At 43.9% G+C, this 21,081-nt stretch overlaps 1 protein-coding gene across 2 annotated transcripts in view; it reads right to left on the bottom strand.

Annotated features, from left to right (window-relative positions):
* Positions 1-4,076: 4,076 nt before the first annotated feature.
* The window catches only part of sbf2 (SET binding factor 2), a 76,875-nt gene continuing 59,870 nt past the window's right edge, over positions 4,077-21,081 (bottom strand). The window contains exons 22-42 of one of the 2 annotated variants that reach the window (XM_079288145.1): positions 19,353-19,548; positions 18,846-18,973; positions 17,974-18,149; positions 17,641-17,774; positions 17,353-17,554; positions 16,730-16,926; positions 16,383-16,523; positions 14,999-15,082; positions 13,748-13,822; positions 12,546-12,724; positions 12,146-12,322; positions 11,686-11,787; positions 9,457-9,642; positions 8,323-8,449; positions 7,662-7,789; positions 7,130-7,354; positions 6,919-7,026; positions 6,617-6,810; positions 6,037-6,124; positions 5,821-5,952; positions 4,077-5,464 (exon numbers count right to left, since the gene is read on the bottom strand). In XM_079288145.1, the coding sequence (XP_079144271.1) occupies positions 5,366-5,464; positions 5,821-5,952; positions 6,037-6,124; positions 6,617-6,810; positions 6,919-7,026; positions 7,130-7,354; positions 7,662-7,789; positions 8,323-8,449; positions 9,457-9,642; positions 11,686-11,787; positions 12,146-12,322; positions 12,546-12,724; positions 13,748-13,822; positions 14,999-15,082; positions 16,383-16,523; positions 16,730-16,926; positions 17,353-17,554; positions 17,641-17,774; positions 17,974-18,149; positions 18,846-18,973; positions 19,353-19,548 (3,078 nt within the window). In that variant the 3' untranslated portion in view covers positions 4,077-5,365. The remainder of the gene's footprint in view (positions 5,465-5,820; positions 5,953-6,036; positions 6,125-6,616; positions 6,811-6,918; positions 7,027-7,129; positions 7,355-7,661; positions 7,790-8,322; positions 8,450-9,456; positions 9,643-11,685; positions 11,788-12,145; positions 12,323-12,545; positions 12,725-13,747; positions 13,823-14,998; positions 15,083-16,382; positions 16,524-16,729; positions 16,927-17,352; positions 17,555-17,640; positions 17,775-17,973; positions 18,150-18,845; positions 18,974-19,352; positions 19,549-21,081) is intronic. The other variant, XM_079288146.1, reaches the window with a different exon arrangement.

The raw sequence follows: 21,081 nt of genomic DNA, 5'->3' as shown, positions 1-21,081 counted from the left end.
CACATTTAACACAGTTTCATTGTCAGTGTCAATATAAAATTCAGTGTTTCCGAAATCAGTGACATGAATTCAGTCAGTTCTTAGTGCCATAGCAATACCTGTCTTTACCAATAACTTCCACACTGTGAGGTATACAGATTTTAGGTTTAAGTTGGCAAATTGATTGAAGATATCAGAATCAGTGTATCGGGAGTGACAAAGTAGCATCGGTGCATCCCTATTTACCTGCTGCCTGTTTGTATGACAGGCCTGTATGCTATTCAATGTGACTTCATTGTGCCGGTTATCTCAAAAACAAGATGAATCGCACTTGATGCACATGACTTGCAGCAGCGACGGCTCCGTTCTGCTGCGTCTGTGTCAAAACAAATCAGTTTGTGCAACAAAGGACCACTGTTCTCACCGGTACACTTCACCTTTGTCTTCTTCTCCACCCTCATGTTTCAGGGAGACACCGTTACCGGAACCTTGTAACTGGGTGAAACCAGCAGCTGTAGGTACTTGTTTGTCTCGTGTCTGCACAATGAGTGTCTTTTCTGATGTAAAAACTCTCAATCTTAACTTTTTGGAAGGAAAGAGACAGTTCATGTTGAGTTCAGAGTTGTCAGAGCAGGGCATGAGATAAGAACCTGCATTCATACACTGATCTAAGAGTCAGCACCATGCAGATCTCTTTATACTGATGGGTCACTGATAAGATCAGAAATAGAGACCGACTGCTTGAATCTCTCGGCAAATACTGTCACTATGAATGTTTTTTTACCTCCATAAAAGATGTAATCCACATTGCTTCTCCTTTTATGGACGTTTTTGTTCGCATTTACAGTTCTTTAACATTTGACACATTAAAAACAGAACTATTCAAAAAGATTAGAACCAACCAATGATTGATAGAGTTATAGCAGTATTTGTCTTTAATTGTTAATCTGACATGATAAATAGATTTGCCGTTCACATTTCTTCTATAGGAGATATTTATATCCCAGAATCTGGGAAAACATGGCGCCATTTCTTTCTTTGGCAAAGACTATTCTCAGAATTGAGAGTTTGTAATCTCCGCAGCTAAATTGCACAAGCCCCTCGACATTCCAAAAATAAGGACGTCTCTAGCTGTCTCACCCTCGCCCCATGTGTACGAAAAGTACCCTAATGTCCGTAACCAATTCATCTGATTCCTGTCCAAAATATCCTCATCGAAACTGATTTGAAACAGGAACATTTTTTCCGGGGGATCGTGTGCTGGTGGAAGAATGTCTGGCAGGTTCCCGTTTTCTGGGTTAGATGACTTCCTACAGTGACCTCACAGCCCCGAGCATTTCACATGATTGAATGGACTCCGGGTTTTGCTGCACAGAGAAACTGTGGGACACAAACATCAGGGCCTCAGACAAACACCTCGAAGAAAACAGACATCAATGCAAACTTTAGAAACCCCAGCGGTATCCAATGTAAACCCCAGCTGTAAATCAAATGATTGTACTTTACTGCTCATGGATGAGAGGGCGGTGTCCAGATAAGATCATCTGGAACTCAGTTGATTCATGCATTTGATCAACTAGACCCCCATGTGTTGCAAGGCAGCTGACATCATCCTGATTCCCAGGGTGGGACAGTGAGATCAGTGTTTGGAGTTGTTTTGGATGAATTTTGGAGCAGGTGCCCGCTGAGGGGCCACAGGGCTGTGAGGCAGAGGGGCCCCTAGCAGCAGTGAATCATGCATCATTGCAGAGGCACCCAGGAAATGTAAACTGCTACATAGTTTGCATTCATTGCAGCCACGGGGCTACATGGGAATAATAGGATTTGGTGGACCAATAAAATAAATCGGTGCCATCTGTCACTGGAGTATTTTTGGGGACCGTGGAAAGGCCAATCAGCTTATTTTTTTAAGCTGTTTTCTTGGACAAGAGGCATTTACCGCAGCTGTGACTGTGCATGGAGCGTATATGGGATCCGAAAACCTACAGAATATGTGCAATCTTGAATTTATAGACTGCTTTTTGATTTTCATTGTCCTGCTCTTGATCTTCCATGTGAGAGCAACTCGCTTCTAACCACAATGAACTCGGGAAACATTTCGCCAAATCACAATTACACTGCATTTAAAACACTGCTGTTCTTGGGGATAATAGATGCTTTCATCAGTAACTTGTCTTAAACTTCAGAGAAGAAATTACTTGCGGAGGCAGCAAGGATCTTTCATTTCCTTAAGTTGAACTAGTTTTCATGAATCTGGTTTGATCCAGTCAGAGGAATGCAGCTGACTGAAATCAATGATTGAGTAAAATATCTGTAGAGTATTTCTAGCTTCGGGGCAAATGATTCATGCCACTAGACATAATCCTGCTGGATAACTTCCGCTGCTCCCTCTGTTCATGGGCAGAGGTCCTAATCTCTGTGCCCAAAGCACAAGGCTAAATATGGAGAGGACTGCCAGAGGCTCTGCCCAGATGCTCTGCACCTGCTGCAAGTACAAGCCAGCTGAGAGATCGTACTGAGGGACAAACACAATCTCCCTCTCCTCCCTCCAAAAAAACCCTCTCTGCTCTTCTTCAGGCCTTTAGCTTCCTCTCAGAGACAAACTCTCTTTGGACCACAGAAGTCCCGTTCAGAGCCGCCAACCAGGCGCCACGGTGCCTGAGCTGGGGCTGTTGCCCAGTCCCATATTCATGGCTGGCACCTCTCATCATCAGGCCCTGTCGTTGGCTCTGAGCAAAAATAACAAACTATGTGTTGCAGCATGTCTGATTACCTTTCATTGAGAGAAAACCTTTAGTGAAGACAAGGTGTGCATAACAAGCCCGGAAAACATGACAATTACAAATGGTCTAAGTTTTCTTCCTGTATCTTATGGCACATTGTGATGCTGGCAGCTCCGTGAGGCACAGCGGCGCCTTGTGCTCAATGTCAGCAGTCTAATATATCCACAATAAAAATGCTGAGTTTAGCTTGTTAGCATGCTAACATTTGAGGTATGGTATATAGCACGAATAATAACGAACTAAATAACTATGTAAAAAGCTTTGCAGGTATTGGACAAATTGAAAATTGGACGTCGTGATGACCTTACATGAAAAACATTGAGGGATCACAAACGTTATTAAAATTCACCCTGAAGGAACAGAAATGTCTGCACCAAATTTTCTGGCAATCAATTACTAGGTGTTAACAACCAAAGGTCCATCAAGCATCGAATAGAAACGTTTCAGTGTCCAGCAAACATGCCTGTGCAGGCCCACTGTGGCCAGTGTGGGCAGGGGCTTGTTAATAAACTGTCTTTACATCACAAGTCAAAGAGGAGCACTTGAATGCAACATGTTTTTGGGTATCTGAAGGCTTGAGCATCTTCCATTGGGAGAGTCGGCTCAGGTTCAGCCTGGCCTTCAGGTCCTCCTGAATACAAAAGTGTACATGTTAAATGATGACACCACTTTGTCCTTCCTTGACTACAAAACATGTATTAACGTTTCAATTAATTCTGTGCACGATTGGATGTGTTGATGCATTTGTCCCACAGTTCAAGTTAGCCGTAGTTTTTGTTTTATTTCTGTAAGGTAATTGAAAGTCAATAAGCAGACTCTTTAAACTTTGCTTTTACGGTTTGTTGCTTGATATTGCTCTTAATGCAGACACTGATTTCTGCATTTGTCTTGACAAAAATGAATGCAGACTTTTAATTCACTGCAATGAATTACACAACTGAGGCGTTCTTCTTATCCTCCAAATGAAAGGAAATCAATTAATGGAACGCATAACAAAAATTACAAACTTCTTAAACACAGCAGCATGGTTTAAAAAAGTGTTAGTTGTGATGCAAAACCACTTATAGTTGATTATATAATGAATGGGCTAAAACATGCAAAGCCACTAGGTTCTTTAATGCATCAGTAATATGATACATATAACCTTCACAACTAATAATACATATATACTGTTGCTTGAATACAATTTGTTGGTAATATGTCTGTACTTTCACATCAATAAAACTTTAAATGCAGGACTTTTACACAAGCAAACCTTTTGGTATTAACTCACTTAAACAAGAACACAAGCAACGGGTCGTTTCAAGTGTTTGGTTTATTTCAAAATATTAGTGTCATCACAAAACATGGTACAAACATACAGTAACAAAAAAGCCTCCGAAATCTTTGAGTAGTTTCATTTTTTTTCTTTTTTAATAGAACTATCGGTTTCACAAACAGACAAGACGAGGATCTCTGAAAAGCACAACGTCCTACATGATATATTCATTCAATTCCTTAAAAGACGCAGAGCCCGCCTTGACGACGACAACAACAACAAAAGAATTGTCTCCATTTTCATTTTCAGAACAATGTTTCATCACAAACGGGAAACAGGCCACTCAGGTTTTTGCACCGGTAACGACGCGTAAAAAAAAAGAAGACTTGTTGGTTACATTAGAATTAAGGTTAGAAAAGTATGCTTATGTTCAGAACATCATACAGTATATAAAATGAAATGTCACACAGGTATGTACAGGAAAACATAAAGCCACCACACTTACACAGTTACACTTTTAATAAAAAACAATAATTTACATTACATGAGACACGTGTTATCCAGAAGTCAACAACACATTCAACAAAATAGAGGAAACATCACGTATTTAAATAGAAAAATGTCCGGTAACTCATTTCGAACTCACTGTGCAAATTCTTTTCCTTTAATCTGTCTGGAGGAAATGTATGTACACTGTAAAGTAATGCCTTTAGCCTCACTGTCTGCATCTGTTAGAAATTTATATTTGATAAGGAGTGCATACTTTAGAGCTAAGTGCAAAGAAATTGCTTTTTCATGTTGTGCATTTTAATCTCAGAGTTTTTGGCAGTTCATACGTTTCTTTAAGCAGCAATAACCTTTTCCTCGTAGTAAAATATCCGATAGAAAGTATTTTAAAGGCTATTTTCTACATGTTTTTAAGTCTAAAATTGAACCCACAGTTTGATTGGCCAGTGATATTGCTTTGATCTATTTACAGCTTAAGTAGGATAGCATTTCCTTGGAAGTGCAGTCCCCTCAAACATCAGCTTATCTTCACTTCATCCCTGTTGGAGGCGTGGAGGGAGGAGGGAGGAGGGAGCTGACAGCAGAGACGAATGCGTTTGATCCACGCCAACTGAAGCAGAGAGACGACAGCCCGAACAGCTGCTAAGTAACAACAGGCAGAGAGGTGGATGATCAGTAATTATTCTCCACGAGCAGGCACTTTGTTCACTGTGGTCCCCGAATTAAAGACATCTAAAAGCTGAGTCGAGCGGGTGTCCCGCCTCTGCTCTCAGCCACCTGATGCCGCCTCTAATGTTCATGATGTTGACGTCAGTGTTCAGGCTCCGAGGTTCACTGCTCAAGCATCGGAGATGCAGTTCTGGATCTTGTCCATCCACAGCTGAGCGCTGGGCGCGTCGGAAGCGCAGAAGTTGTACACTCGCTTGCTGGTCTTCAGCTACAGAGGTATCGGACAGCAAGGGTTAAATGTGGACCAAAGGGACAGACGTGAATGTGCAACACAATAACTGACACACAGGTTCATCTTTGCTCCACTGTCTTTATGCATCAGGTCTATTTTTGTAGCGTGTGAGATTTACTTGTCAATGTTAACAAATGCTAATAGTTCAATATTTAACTAGAATATCTCTGCAACGACCACTGCGGTGTTGTGTGATTGAATGAGTACGACCCACGATTGGCTAACCTCCCGTCTAGACACCAATAGGCGTCGTAAAACAAACTTTCAAACTCAAAACGACAGAGACGGGACACGGCAGCATGCAGTGCACATTTGGGTGGACTTTTACTCACGTCAAAGAAAGCCTTTTCACTGATGTGTTTGGGAGCTCCTATAGTGGGCGCGGCGATCATTACAGACTCCACCTCGGCCAGATCGATGTGGCCTCTGCAGTTTGTGTCCTCCCCGGTGTCGTAGTACCTCATCTGTGAAGACGTGAACGTTAAGCTGCAGCCCGTCACTCAGGTGAGGGTTTAGTTTTTCTTCAACATGAATGCGGTGCGGCTCACCTGGTGTTTCGTTATGTCCAATACAAACCAGCGAGGTTTCCAGCCTTTCAGCAGTGCTCCACGTTTATACAGGATCCCCTCGTAAGACCTGAAGAATAACACACGGTGAGATCCAGCTGGACTGGATGTTATGTCTCTGTACCTTTTGCAGCTGATGGTGTTTAAAGTTTGGATGTTTTGCTGTAGGGTTGTATGTAAACAGCGGTTTAAAGCCGGCAGGAGCAAAGCAATGTACGGCTGTGGAGGAGGGCAGAAGCAGAAAGTAATTTAGAAAGACGGCAGTTTCTGACGTAGAACTGAAGCCGTTTTCTACGCTCTCTTTAAAGAGAGAGTTGATTATAAAATTAAAATAAAATATCCCAACTCGGGAGAAACTCCAGATACCTCGTGGTAATTGTAAAATAATTGTAAAATTACACACCCAGAGTTTCACAGAGTACAATCCTCACACAGTTGACACAGACACATACCACAGCGATGACTCATCTTCCAAAACTGGACTGGCCCCTCGGCAACAGTTTTAAGGGAATTCAATGTGAACTTCTTATTTGCTCCAGGACTCAGGAAGTTCACGACCCACCTGTTCTCCTCGCTCTTGGGGGTGAACTGGTTGTAAAGTGTTGCGGCGCGGCGGTTGATCCCATTGGCCGCGGCGGTGCCACGGTCTTCGCCCAGCGCGCTGTCTGGCAGGTGCAGCATGGAGCGCCGCTGGAAAGCCTGCAGGCTTGACGTGGGAATGAGGCCTGAGATGGACACCATGGACTGTTTACGGAGCTACAAACACACAAGATGAAAGATAAAGTGGGAGTGGGAAACAGTTTCACACACTTAAACTACTGTGATTTGTTGTTTCGGTTATTATTAATACAACATAACACTCACATTTCCTTCTTGGGCGAGGTCTTCCTGAATGCTGATCCGGACTCTCTCCAGAGTTGTCTGCCATTTCTCAGAGGTCTGGTTCAGCTCACCTTCCAGCTTCCCAATGTCCTGCAGCATCAATACCAGCCAAGAAAGACCGCAAATGTTGACATGCGACACGAGAACACATGGGATAAAACTTCAGATCAAACTTTTTGGGAACAACTCTTACAGAAAGGAGTTTGGTGATGGCGTCAGGCTGGGCGCGGCTCACGCTGCTGTAACACGGCCACACGATCCTCCTCTTACTGTTGGAGAGCGTGTGCACCTCCTCTGAGCCGTCCGACCTCGCAGCCATCATCCCCCAGTCGTAACACGGCCCCGTGGACAGAGTCTCGTCTGTGAAGTAGTCCCATTTATTCAGGCTGGGGATGCTGATCGAAGGCTTCAGGATCAACTGCAACACAGAAAGGTTTGAATAAGAATCAGATCCAATCTTATTGTGTCTATTATGTAAAATACTGTGGGAAAAGTCCTTGTTGAGGATAATCAAAAAAGTCTTGCAGAGAGCATCTTGTTAAGTCTGTAGTAGTGTTGCACGTAGGGGTCCCGCGATAGAAACGGCATCGACGATAACCGCTACATTAACATACTAATAACACATATAAATCATGTCAATGATCCAGCACCTTTTGCATGCATGACTCAGTTGTAGCTGTCAGCTCTGCTACACGAAGGACAGAAAGGAAGACAGACACACTCACGTCGCTCTCTGTGGGGCTGTACAGGTAGTTGAAGAAGACGGGACTCCTCCGGTGCATCCTGTTCATGCCCTCCCAGATACAGATGCCTCTCCGGGCCTGTTTATCACCTTTATCCTCAAACAATGTGCCTGCGAAACACACAGAGGAGAAGCTGCTGAATATATGGGCCAATTAACCACACAGATTGTTTTGGCTGATGCAACACTATGGTACTAAAAGTTGTGATTCAACAAAAGGGTTTTATGAGAGAAGGTTTTGTCTGGCTGCGTTCATCAATGGAGATTCTACATTTCATCTTCAGGCATACACATAACGCACAACCTCATAATTAAATGAATCAAATATGAGTATTTTTGGTTAATTTTCAGCATGAATTAGTTTGTGCCAATGTATTTTAATAAATTGAGTCTGGTCATGGTGCACCTAGTGTGAACATTGCAGGCATCTGATGCGGTTTCATTTACTTACGGGTACTTGTGTATATATACATTTTGTTCCTTACATGTCAACTTTATGGTAAAGTGCTACTTTTAATCTGGGTTAAAATGGGCTCATATGAAAGTAACATACAGCCAATTGCAATGCAGCATTTCCGCAGTATAAAAACAGATAATACTAAAAAAAGCAACCCTCTCTGGTTTAAACAGTAAAGGACACTAACCATGTTCCAGACGCTCATAGTCTGAGTCCAACAGGAAGTTCTTGAAGCGGTTAGAGATGTGATGATAGGCCAGGAACTTCAGATAATACTGATTGAACTCAAACTCCAGAGGATGTTGCTCCAAAAACTGCAAAGACATGAAAAGATGGATAAAGATTTGATTTAAGAGACAGAGAGAGACAATCAGAGTGTCTTTGTGTTGTGGCTTCACATCCCTCCAGTGCATAAATGACCAATTAGAAACAGGAAAGTCTCCTGTCCTCGTGGGGTTAAAGGTCAGTGATATCATCACCACCAGACACAATCCAGACTGAGCCAGCAGGACTGCAGCCCCATTGTTCCCATCCAGTAGTGTGAGGTGGCCAACAAGAGAGAAGTGTTGAATATTTGAGGCCAGCTGGGTCTACTGGCAAAAACAACAGCTGTTTTGGAGATGAGGCACTTCTATTTTCAGCTCTTGTCCGAATCCCCTCTTCCCCCCCCCACCCTGTTTACAGCTCCCCAGACCCCAGGACCCTTGCCAAACTGTCTTAGCTGCCAGGCTTACAGTTTCAAAAGACAAATGCAGAAACTATGCGTTGATGTAAGTGTATGGGAATGGGTCTGTGCGACTCCAGGGGACACACAGCATTCTCTAAAGTTAGCATTTCATAGTGGACACAGGTTTCTGCACCACATCTGTATCAGCTTCATTCTTAACTCCACTCCCCCCCCCCACACACACAAACCAATTCCCAAAACTGCAATTTCCTACAGTTCTAAACACGCACTGAAATGTGAAGGGATGCTGAAACACGCGAGCGCAGACAGCTGAGCGCTGATCACTGGGTTCACGGACCATCTGGGCAGCAGCCTCCCCGCGCACACTCTCTGGTGCAATACGGTGTTGAAATTACACATCTAGTGTTGGGAATGCAAAGTGAAAAACTAAACCAAATGTATAGATAATGACATCTGAATTTCTCGCCTTTTTTTTTTTTTTACCCCTCTCGCCTGTACGCTTATGAGGAATGTGACGATCTCATGGAGACGGTACGAAGTCATGTGGGGGTTAAGAAGTGGAGAGGGGTCACATAGCACAGGCAGGAGATGATGACTGTGTGGAGAACCTGCGGTAGCGAAGGTGAAACTCACCTGGTGCACACAGTCCAGGAACTGCAGGAAGATGGGTGTAAAGCCGCCGCCCTGGCTGCTGGGACTCAGGTTGCTCCGCTGGCTGAACTTGTGGCCAAAGGACAGCCACTCTTTCTCCAGCAGCACCTGAAAACCTTCCAGAGTCCGGTAGAAAGGATCGCTCAGCAGCTGCACCAAAGACACCACCTGCAGAGGAAAAGAGAAAAGGTGCGAGTGAAATATGAGGAAGAGACGGGTCAAACACTGTACCCATCTGCAGTATTATCAATCGGCAATTAACAAGAAAACGACAATTCTGCTGTGTGTGTTTCTCCTGGATTGTTGTGTGTTTGGCCCTCTTAAAGCCTACTTAAAAAAAACAAAAAAACAACAAAGTTCAAGGTACCCTAATTATCTTTGGTTGATATGAAAATACAACATAGTGTTCCTCCTTGAAAAGAGCACCGGCTTTATATTTTACTGTCAATGCCACTGAGATCCACTGAATATGATACTTTTCATTATGTTAAATATACAGGCTTTCAAATCCTTGATAATTTGGCCAATGAGCGGTTTTAAATATCGGACTACTAAAAGGAAAGTGGCAGCTGTTTCACCACCACGGTGCAGAATTGTTTCAGAGTGATTACGAGTCAGCATACTTTTAGTTTTTTTTCCTCGTTTGGCACGACTTTGCATCCCTTCAAAAGCCGAGCACAACATCTTCTGACAACACAACTTTACGCCGATCATCTGCTGTCAATTACATTTATAGAACGTCTTCAGGCTCACTCCGTAAAACACCACTTTTCGAAACATGCAGCATTGCTTGGCCTGCTCCTCCGCCCGCGTCTTCTCCAACACAGCTAATGAGCCCTGACGCGTGGAATGAGCGAGAAAATCAGCTAATGGCTTCCCAGTGAGGTTCCAAAGAACCTCCGGACCTGAGTGGTGGAGAAAGTGGTTGAAGAACCCCTCTGCAACCCCGGAACTGAAATAAACCCCTCCGATTATTTATGAGACTACAGCGGACTGAGGAATGGATTTAAGAAAGATGCGAGGCATGAGAGAGGATACGAGAGAGGCAGAGGGTTTCGATAGAGGAACAGAAGACAGGGTTTTGTCTGCTGGGTGTCTATGGTCCGTGGACAGAGGCAGGAGAGCCAGAGCATATGGAGCCCATTTGCCTGTCCGGGCTGATCGGGACCTGGCCGGTGGCCCGTGGAGAGAGACGCTCCGGGCCAAACACGTGCCCGGCATAAGGGGTCCCACAAACCGTCCTTTTACACAACAGCCCAGGGCTTTGCAAACCCAGTAAAGCACATTTTCAAGGACACACACTTTCAACACCAACATGTGCACTTTTAACAGGTCAACGTGGAACAAATGAGCTCAGAAAGCAAACATGCAAAATGGATACAGACAATTGATCTGGATGGAAAAAAAGACTTTTAGTTTGCGTGCCTTAAAATCAGAACCATGACTTTTGGAAATCAGCAAAAAAAAAAGATCAGTGCACCAACAAGACTTTTATAATCTATCTCTGCATTATGGGGTCACCAGTGACAGCGCTGATTATAAGATGAGCAGAAAATAAAAGCAGGTGTGTCAGGGATTTATGATTCACACATGGCCCACTGCAGTCTGACTGGTGTTTGTTTGTTTACATCAAAAGCTAAATCATCTTCAACAAGTGATTGTCTTTCACATTTTACAAGTTATGCTTTCAGTAAAATGTCAAACAAACTTATGTTTGAAATTTTGGCAAAACACAATGTAAATCAGTGTGTGTTCTACATGTTTGTATTCACTGAGGATGGGGCAGAATGACATTGTGAACTGAGTGCCAGTAACTTGGACACATCATGGTGTTTCATTGCTGGATTGCAGGATGGTGCTTGTGTGTTTCTTTAAATGATTTAATGTGTTTCTTTTGATCCATGTGTTCCCTGTGTTTTCTTTTACTAACTGCTACGATTATAAAGACAGGAGTGAAATGTAACAAGGACCCCCATCTGGACTTGTACCAGGGAAGTGGTGGTTACACACACACACACACACACACTTATTAACGTCTTTCTTCTTTGTTTACGGCATTTGATGCAGTGGAGGCACGTAGCGATGCATGTAATGATTTGTCTCCATCGGGGATGGGCATTTCAAGAAAAATACCAGAACATAGGAAGGAAGACCATTTCTCCATGTTCTTCCTCTGGTCTAAATATTGTCTTATTTGTGCGTTTTTCTCACTTGTGTAGTTATGTCCCAGCCATCCTCCAGGCTGAGGAGAACAGACGAGCCGCTGTCCAGAAGCTCCACCAGAATCAGTACCAGCTGCAGGATCTTGTGAAGCTGTGGGAGATCAACATATGTGCATTCAAACACATTTACACACACAATTAATCCTCTCTGTGAATATGTTACCATTGGTCTACTGGTAAATTGTTTCTTGAGTGGTGCTTGTTGCCTACTTCGACTTTCACAAAGATAATATTTTCTGATATGTTCAACGTTTGGACAAAGGCTGCAGGGGTCCATGAGATAACCAGCATGATAAGAACTCTGCTGTTGTGAATCGGTTTTCCTTGGGAAAATGGCTTCGGGGTGGATTTATTCATTATGTGAATCTGATACACAAGATGAGCATTAAAAGCAGACTGCTGGGTCGTTCTCACATCAGTTTTAGAGTCTGACTCGGACACCTGTTTACCTGCAGGATCCATTCAGAGTCTTCCAAGGCTTTGAGGAAGGAATCCTCCAAGTCGGACGAGGTGGCGCTGGGAGCGCAGGCTCTCAGTAGTTTTTTGAAAGAGGCTTTCACCTGCCGTGTGTCGGCAAAGTCCACCGGCACCAGTTCACAGTTCAGAGAAGAGTCCACTCTGAGGCCCTGCCAAACACAGAAAGATATCCAACATGTAAGTTTATTTTATTAAGGAAACATATTTTCACTTATTCACTAGACTGATCGAAATGTTACTTTTCAGTTTTTGGTGAAAGTGTCTGAAATGAGGGATTCAGACTGTAGAGGTCCACCTGATAGGTTGGACAACGTGGATTTACAACAAAATGTCTTCCCGGTCTCCTCAGAGGAGCTTCCTTTTCATTCTCACCCTGAGATGGGACTTTTCTCCAAAGACGTAGAGGGCAGCTTGCCGTTTCAGGAGCTGCGCCTGCAGACTGCTGCTACCTGCAGGGGGCGCCAGATCCTTCCCCGCTAGTCTGGTGCCCACGTCTGCTGTCGACGGGTGATGGTTGGGTCTGCTGCTGGAGCGCAGGCTAGCCCACATGCCTGCAAACACACAGACACAAACAAAAGTCACACACGAACACACGCAGGAGCTGGTCTGTTGATGTACACATGCTGTCAAACAAACTAAGACTGCGCGATGAACAACACATGGCATGCGGACTAGGGTAACGTGCGCAGCAGTGCAACATGGACTATGACATTCTTTCAGTCCACCAACAAAGCAGTTGCCTCTGCGATTCGGGTGTGTTGAGATAGTAGAAGCAGAAGTCATTGGAATTTTTTTTGCAAGTCAACAAGTCTGGAAGCACATTTCCCTGAAAACAAACCAGCATGCAATACCGTCCAAACAGCATGAATCACAATCAGGAAGGAGATGATTTTTCACAGTAATCACTTTGCGCTCTCATGAGTTGCTGCCACTAATGTTAGCTTCTGCAATCAGGGCAGTTACACACGAGCCTTTGACCAAATGGACATTTAATGCAGATATCTTAAAATCCTTGGGGGTCATATGCGGAACGTTTCAAATGCTATCGGTAACACTTTACATGGATATGATCAATAACCGTTTACACCTGATTGAAGATTAACAAGCCTGCTCAGAGATAAACAGACAATAAAAACACAACACCTTTATATGATTTCTTATTGTAATATGAATTGACTACTATTTGCTTCGAGTCAAATTTCAGAACACTCGAGTCGGTCTTCATTACACTACAGGATCAGAGGTGCCTCATTTTGTGTGATTCATGACTCGTCCGCCATGACAAACAGCTTCCTTTCCGCCTCAGTCTGGGCCGGCTTGTAACAGGCCACATTCGAGCAGCCGCTTTGGTTTGTGGGAAAACCACAGCTCCCAGAAGAGCACTTGCAAAGTCAGACATGATTAGTAGTACTATGACTCACAAGGTCTTCGTAAGGGGTTTGAAGCGGGGTGAAGTGACCTGGTTAGTGAGCTTCTGTGTAGGGTTAGAAAAGGACGAGGCTTGGAAGATGCCGTAGAGAGATATTGAGCGCATGAAGAGGACTAGCAGGGGAGAGAGGCAGTTTGACTGTTACCTTGATGGTGGATTCTCTCCTTACTGGCAGGTTTTGGGTTTGAGTGAGTGAAAAGTTTATCTCTGTACTCAAGCACTGGGCGGTTGTTTGTGCAGGAGGTAGAGAGAGAGAAAAAGACGAGGGCATGTCAACATCATACGGACATCACCACCATATCAGAAACATGCAAATGAAGAGTTGATCCACATTAAGTTATCTTTCAGTGACCAAGAGAATGATTGTCACAGCATGCATGAATATGTTTGTCCATGGTTATGATTGATGGTATGAAAACAAAAAGACTTTTGTGCCACTTTATCAGGAACAGATGTGACACGACCTGTGATGTCTTTTATCTGCATCAGGTGCACCAGACTGGAGTCACAGTTTACATGCCAGTTGGTCTCTCCTCAGGTGGAGACATGTTCACAGAGGTGGGATTTACTGAAGTAGATCTGCAGGTGTTAGTTTTGCGTGGAAAACTCTGCGTCTTAAGAGCAGGAATACAGATATTCTCTGTCTGTTGGGATCTTTGACATGTTGCTACATCTCTTTTCAGTTTGCTCTATGCCTCAATCAGCATTATTATATGAAACTGTTGGCCAAACATCTCTACAATATCACATCATTTCCTGACCGTGGTCATCTCTTATGAATCAAATCACTACATTTGCGCCACTTTCTTAGGAAATCTGGCAAAGAATGAATCAGTGATAATCCTGAAACTCCCGTGTTTTTGGTAATCTGAAGTGACGTGTCATCCTTTTTCATGCCGAGTCATTCATCTGACTCACGCATCGCACCGGCAACAAGCACAACATCTGGCTGAGACAAAACACTCAGTACTGACGGATACTCCTGAAGAGATTCAAAATCGCAGTAACATCATCTATTACAAGAAGAGTGATTCAATACGATCAGAATCCTTCCAGGATGTCTTTGATTTCGTTGCATAACACATTCGCTCATAATTTTAAAATGTGAGAGAAAATGTGTTTTATAACAAGAGAAACATGGGCACACGTGACCCGAGTGGATAAAGGAGAGCCGGGCAGAACATCTGGAATAACCGGGAGCGCTGACAAACCAACCTCCATAAACTATTGTGATTATCCAAAATGTGAGAAAAATGAATGTCAAGAGACTAGATGATGCTAAAACACATTCAGAACTACATTCTTACAGATGACCGGTTCTGGTGTTTCATATTCCACCTGGCAGCAGGAGGTCACATGTGGACGTTCTAATTAGGAAACGGAGAACAACACTCACCTCCTCTGGTAAAGCTGTTTGAGAACGGGAGGTCTAAATGGACAGGAGCCATCTTCGGTATCCTGGATGTCCTCCTGTCACTGCCTGAAGACAAAACATTCACACAACAAGACAAGATGACAGATGTGCACTACCTTCTACAAGCAAAAACAAAACTCATAGCAATGATTAGTTATGCCTTTTGGCTCAGTTTGAACTCATTGTGACACTGCAGAATTGAGCTAAATCCAATTTTCCCATTAATAGCCTTATACCTGATCTGAATGCTTTAAACTCAAGATACATGATGGTTAAATGAGTGTGTGTCTGTGTGTGTGTGCGTGTGTGTGAGCATCCTGGTCACAGCTTCAGTCCAGTCAGAGGAGATGAATGGGCAGTGACCCCAGGTTGTCCTGTGATTCTTATATATCCTTTTATTGTACAAATTTCCTTCCATTTGGTGCCAAATATCAGATACAGTATTTCTCCCACACAGTGTCTCTCTCTCTCTCGCTGTCTCATAAACACACACACACACACACACACACACACACACACACACACACACACACACACACACACACACACAAAGATAAGTAGGTGAAAAATAGCTGCGACCAGAGCAAACACAAAAGGGAAGAGAGTGATTGCCTGATGGCAGAGAAAAAACAGAGCTGGAGTGAACAAAAATAAAGAGAGCGACTCTGCAGTTTTTCTCTTTATCAGAAGAAATGAACTTGTGGCCTCTTGTTCCTCGCAAACAAACTTGTTTTTTTTTCCCACGGCAGAGCCGAGGCCATCGCACGGCACATTCAGGTCAGATAGGGGTGCAGGCAGTCAGGTGACGTCGCTTCGGTTTGAGGGCGCCAATGATAAATAATATGAAGTTATCGGACATGCGAGGTATCCCACCTACGTTTGCTTTGTCACTGAGCAAAAGCAAGTTGTGTTTATTTAGGTCACGGTTTGGTTTTGGGTCAGCCAATCCTGGAGAAGAACGCGTGTGTGTGCACACTTTGACTTGCCAAATAAAGGAGTAATTGATAACATTGACGTCTATATTCCATTAAGGTGTTCCAGTATCAGAGTCCTGCTGCTGTGCATGCAGACTCAATGTCATGGGACACCTAAAGGGAAAGGAGCCATCATTAATGTGTTACTTAAACCTGCGCTTTTCCTGTTTACAGAAGTAAAATTGTCTTGCTGTTAACTGCATCATCAGAGGCCTAAACACTCAAAAGTCAAAAACAGCATAACACACAAATGTGTGTTGTTTAAGATATGAAGAGTCTATAATCTAGAAATATCCAAATAATCTGATCAAAATAGTCAAGAAGCAGAGATAAATGTTGTATTCAGCATCTAAATAAATAAAAATAGGATCTGGACATAATGGTCAGTGTACCTGGTGAGAGGCCGACGAGGGAGCGGTTGGACAGGGTGTTGTTTCCGTTCATTTTGAAGTAAATTGGGACGGAGTTGAGGATGGCTTGCAGATACTTCTCTTGCTCAAGACTGCTGGATAAATCTGAGGACGAGGCAGGAGCTAAAGGCAGATCACAACACTTTTGATTTAGACGGAAAATAATGGTCATTTCATGAAAATCATGAAATCCCTTTGAATCACAAACAACTGTTTCATTGGCTAAACAAAACAAAAGCGAGCTTTTTAGCTTTAGTTAGCCGTTACACCTGTAGGTCAATCATCCTCAGTAACATAATGATAAAACAGCTGGATCTGTAGATGCACACCGGTTGAGGAGGGGTTCTGCGACTTGAACAATCCCACCACACTCTTGCCGTGGAAGCCTCCCGAGCGGAGCAGCACGGCTTTAGTACGAGGATGCTTCCAACACACAACAGGCAGACGGTTGTGTCTGTAGCAGCGGGCCACTTTGTGTAAGCTGGTGTCCTGGACTGCCTGAGGAACCACCAACAGACCTGGGTAACTGACGGAGAGACACAGAATGGAAATCTTAAACGCACAAGTGTTGAGAATAAATATTGTCCAGCACCAATAAACCACTGCAAGGCCATTTGTTCATGCACAGCGATGCAGCTGAACAAAAGGTCTGTTGCTGAATGTACAGCCAGGATCTGAGTGAGATTATGGCTGTATTAGTCACAGCATGTGTGTTTTTGTAGAACAGGCTGAATTTGATGTGTCAAACATCTGTCAGGTAAAGGAGGACTCCCCACCGGCCTTTTGGGAGATCGAGGCTTACAAAGCTTTCGGCAGGGCTACAAATCCTGGAAACGAATGTGCTCAGCACCGCTGCGCTCCACTTTAGTGGAATCAGCGCAGGATTAGCCGCACTGTTGCAGCTCAAACAATATTTAGCTTTTATCGGGATTGCAGCCCGTGACGTGTATACCTGCGGCAGAGGGAGTAGAGTCTGTTCACGGCTGTGATCCTGAACTGCTCGCCTGACTTGGAGCGGGACGAGCTGGCGGTGATGGTGCCCAGGCCCAGACGCTGATAGTCACGGAAACAGGACTGCTCCACCAGCTGCTCCATGGTGGACTTCTCTGATGCTCGCAAAGTGCTGCTGGGCGGCGGCTCACCGTCGTCCGATACTGAAGCACACACAAACGAGGGAAAATTGAGTCACGTTTTCCATCTCCCGCCACACTTTCACACGCAAATGTGTCATCCATCTCACTTGAAACATCATCATCTTCATGCCAGGTCATCCTGCTGCCTCTGTCGCTCTTCTTCAGTGTGGTTTGGCTGCCACGGCCCATGGTGATCTTTCCGGCCATCTTCGCTCCCTTGACAATCGTTTTGGACAGTGTTCTGTGAGGAGTGCAGGGCAGACGGCAATGTGATTTACTGTGTGCAATTTCAGCATCAAAACCGGAGTTACAGAGGAGAAACAAACTGCGGAGGGATGTATTTATGCACATTCATATTTCAGATGTCCCATGAAATAGGTGATGTTTACAATAACTAGTCAATCCAGCGCTTGTTGTTGCTGAAAAGCCGCACCACGAACCTGAAGCCAGTGTTCCTCTCTTTTTGTTTTGGAAGGATTAGCTGAGGTGCCGTTTGTCCTGCTGCAAAAGCAAAGGAGCTGAAGATGGACTGTGGGTAGCGAATCCTCTGCAGGTGCTTTCTGAAAATCTCCACCATCTCTGAGCTCACCTCCTCATCAAAAGCCACCTTTATGAGCTGTAAGACAGTTAAGTGAAACGGACTATTTAACAACACAGTAAACATTTCATATTCACACTGGATTCAAATTCTGTCCAACTTAATTAACTGTTAATTGTAGAGCGTTGGTCAAACGTACATTTCCACCACACACACACACACACACACACACACACACACACACACACACACACACACACACACACACACACACACACACACACACACACACACACACACACACACACACACACACACACACACACACACACACACACACACACACACACACACACACACACACGAGATGTCCACATGGGCCTTGTGACATCCAATCCAAGAACATTGTCACTTTCATCGTCCATGTTAATAAAAAGATAGGAATGAACCACAGCAGCTTTTACAGCAGTCCATCTGAAGACTGAAAACACATGCTTGGCTGAAAATGTTTTTCCCCTTTGATTCTAAGAATTCATGTTATAAAACACGAGACAGTGGGGGTTTCTGCAAGATGTGCCGCACAGAGTGTTAATTGTTATTTCAAGTGTTACAACTTATGTTTGTGAATCCTCTGTGAGCCCAGTGAATTAAAAAAAGGCTTTCGTTAATAAAATGATGTGAATTTAATGTCTGGGGGGAATTTTTAAATCTAAAATCTAGATTAAGGTTCTTTGGTAACTTCTGTTCATAACAGACGTGTGTTTCAGCGTTTACCTGAAATGAAGCAGAGCGGAGCTGCAGGCCTTCCTGCATGTTCTGCTGCAGCTGGTTCTGGATGCTGATCTTCTTTTCTTTGATCAGCGTGGACACTGGGAAACCTCTCATCACTGCCTGCTCCCCCACTGGACGCACATAGAAACAAATGGTAAAAGGCAAATGGACTTGTGTATTCGTGTAGCGCCTTTCACCCATTCACACAGCTTCACCACCGACTGATACGTGTAATGGTTTAGAAGGAGCATTACAGTGATGAAGAGTGTGGTTTACCAGGGTACGGTCTGCGGCTATTTGAGCAGAAAAAGATGGCTTCAATATATCGGCTGGGACCCAATTATTAGTTGAAAATAATTATGTTATACGATGGCGTAGCAACAAAAAATACACTTCTGTCAAAGTACAAAAATAGATTTTTATGAAAACAAAAGTGAATAGTTATTTATTTACAAGAATATTTATGATACAAACATACTAAAAGTAGTGTTGCTGTGGCTCAGTATTTACCCAGTTGATCATGGGGGGTGCCTTTGAAAATGATGCGGTATGTGGTGAGAAAGAGGGCTCCCTCTGCTGGCAGGATGTGAGGGCCCCCCAGGAGACCCCCAGTTGCTTCCTCCCTGCCGTCAGGGTCCAGAAGCACCCGCAACCCCTCGGACACCAACTCCTCTCCAGGAAGCAGTGCTGGACGCAGAATCTTAGGCTGAAGGGATTAAAACACAGCCCGATAAGTACAAGAACAAACCGATACCCACTACTTATGAAGCACGTCGGAGATTAGATTTAGATTGATTGTAAAGTGCTCTAGACTAGGGATTCAGCAAAAGCATTTGCGTCAGAGGATCAGATTCCAAAAATCAAGAAATCATTAGAGTATGAATTCACAGCACCACAGGACGTATTTAAGCATCACATACAGGTCATCATCAAAAGCACACACCTACATTTACACACACAATCACACACCCACACACACGCTGAGCATTAGATTGCGATCTAAAAAACAAACTACTTCCTACTCTCTGTACAGACCTATTTACCATTTCAAGCCTCCGAGCAAAACTCATGATCTGTTAACGAAATAAAAACTGCTCTGATTTTTCAACTCACTTTTCTGTTTTTGAGATATAAACACGTGGACACTGACTGACATGATGCAGAAGATACAGCACAACTCTTATGCTTCAAACTCACGACACAACTATAACGCAGTAAAGGTTGAACTCAAAATGCCACATATATATATTCGACTTATTTTTATTCTACTTAGTAACTAACAACAGTCAAGTCTGCACCCTGTGTTGCTTCAGCTCCTTCTGGCCTCCAAGTCCAGCAGAGAAACACTCCGTTGTTCCACTGTCACAAATATAAACCGAGTAGGGACATTAGATCATTCACAGCCTTTCCCGTTAAGGCCACAGCCAATCTGGGGGACTTGAGGTCTGGCCAGGGAATAATAAGAGCTTCTTGAATCCGTCTTTGAATGGACAGCGGGACCGAGAAAATAGTACCTCTGCGCCTCATTACCGCCGCCAGCTCGGCTTCTTATTAGAGCTGCACCTTAAATGCATCCATTGCTTTGCCTCTTTGTGTTAAACCTACCACTACTACCACGATTCAGACTTGTCAGCAATCCAGAGTCAGTGGTTTTTACACACATTTTAGTATTTTTTTTGGCATGCTGCTTGCAGCTAGCAGGCCAGTGTGGAAGCTTTGTCCAACACATAAACATGTGAGAGGTTAGCCGCACAAAGTACCACAGACAATCTGCCCAGACTGCTCACCGCGGTCTCCAGGTTGCTCCCAAAGCAGTCCTGGCACGGCGTTTGTCTGTGTGTATGAGTGTGTACGAGAGGAATCATCAAGAGCTGTCAGACATGTAGCATAGCGAGGTCCAAAAGACCTACTGGTAAAATCTGAAGTGCGATGATGACTGGAAAACATTAGACGAGATCGGCCTAGCAATGCCTTACAAAGAGACAGCTGTACCAATGTCGCCACAGCTGGACTGGTAGCGTGTGGTGCTAAACCTTATGTTGGTTAAAACAAGTATGATCCCATTTACAGAGTCATTCAGTCTACAGATGAATTTGTACATGAGATTTCTTAAAACTGTTTGGAAAGTGTTGACTCGTGCAGCCACAAACATTTCACTGGCACTACTCTATCTCGGTCTCTTTAAAAGTATTCTCATGGCGTCATTGTACGCTACTTGAAGTCTCTGTAAACTCTTTTT

Source organism: Melanostigma gelatinosum, assembly GCF_949748355.1.
Source record: "Melanostigma gelatinosum genome assembly, chromosome: 2".
In the NCBI taxonomy this organism is placed as follows: domain Eukaryota; kingdom Metazoa; phylum Chordata; class Actinopteri; order Perciformes; family Zoarcidae; genus Melanostigma; species Melanostigma gelatinosum.
Note: the sequence above shows the minus strand (reverse complement) of the source record. Positions and strands in the feature narration are given on the sequence as shown.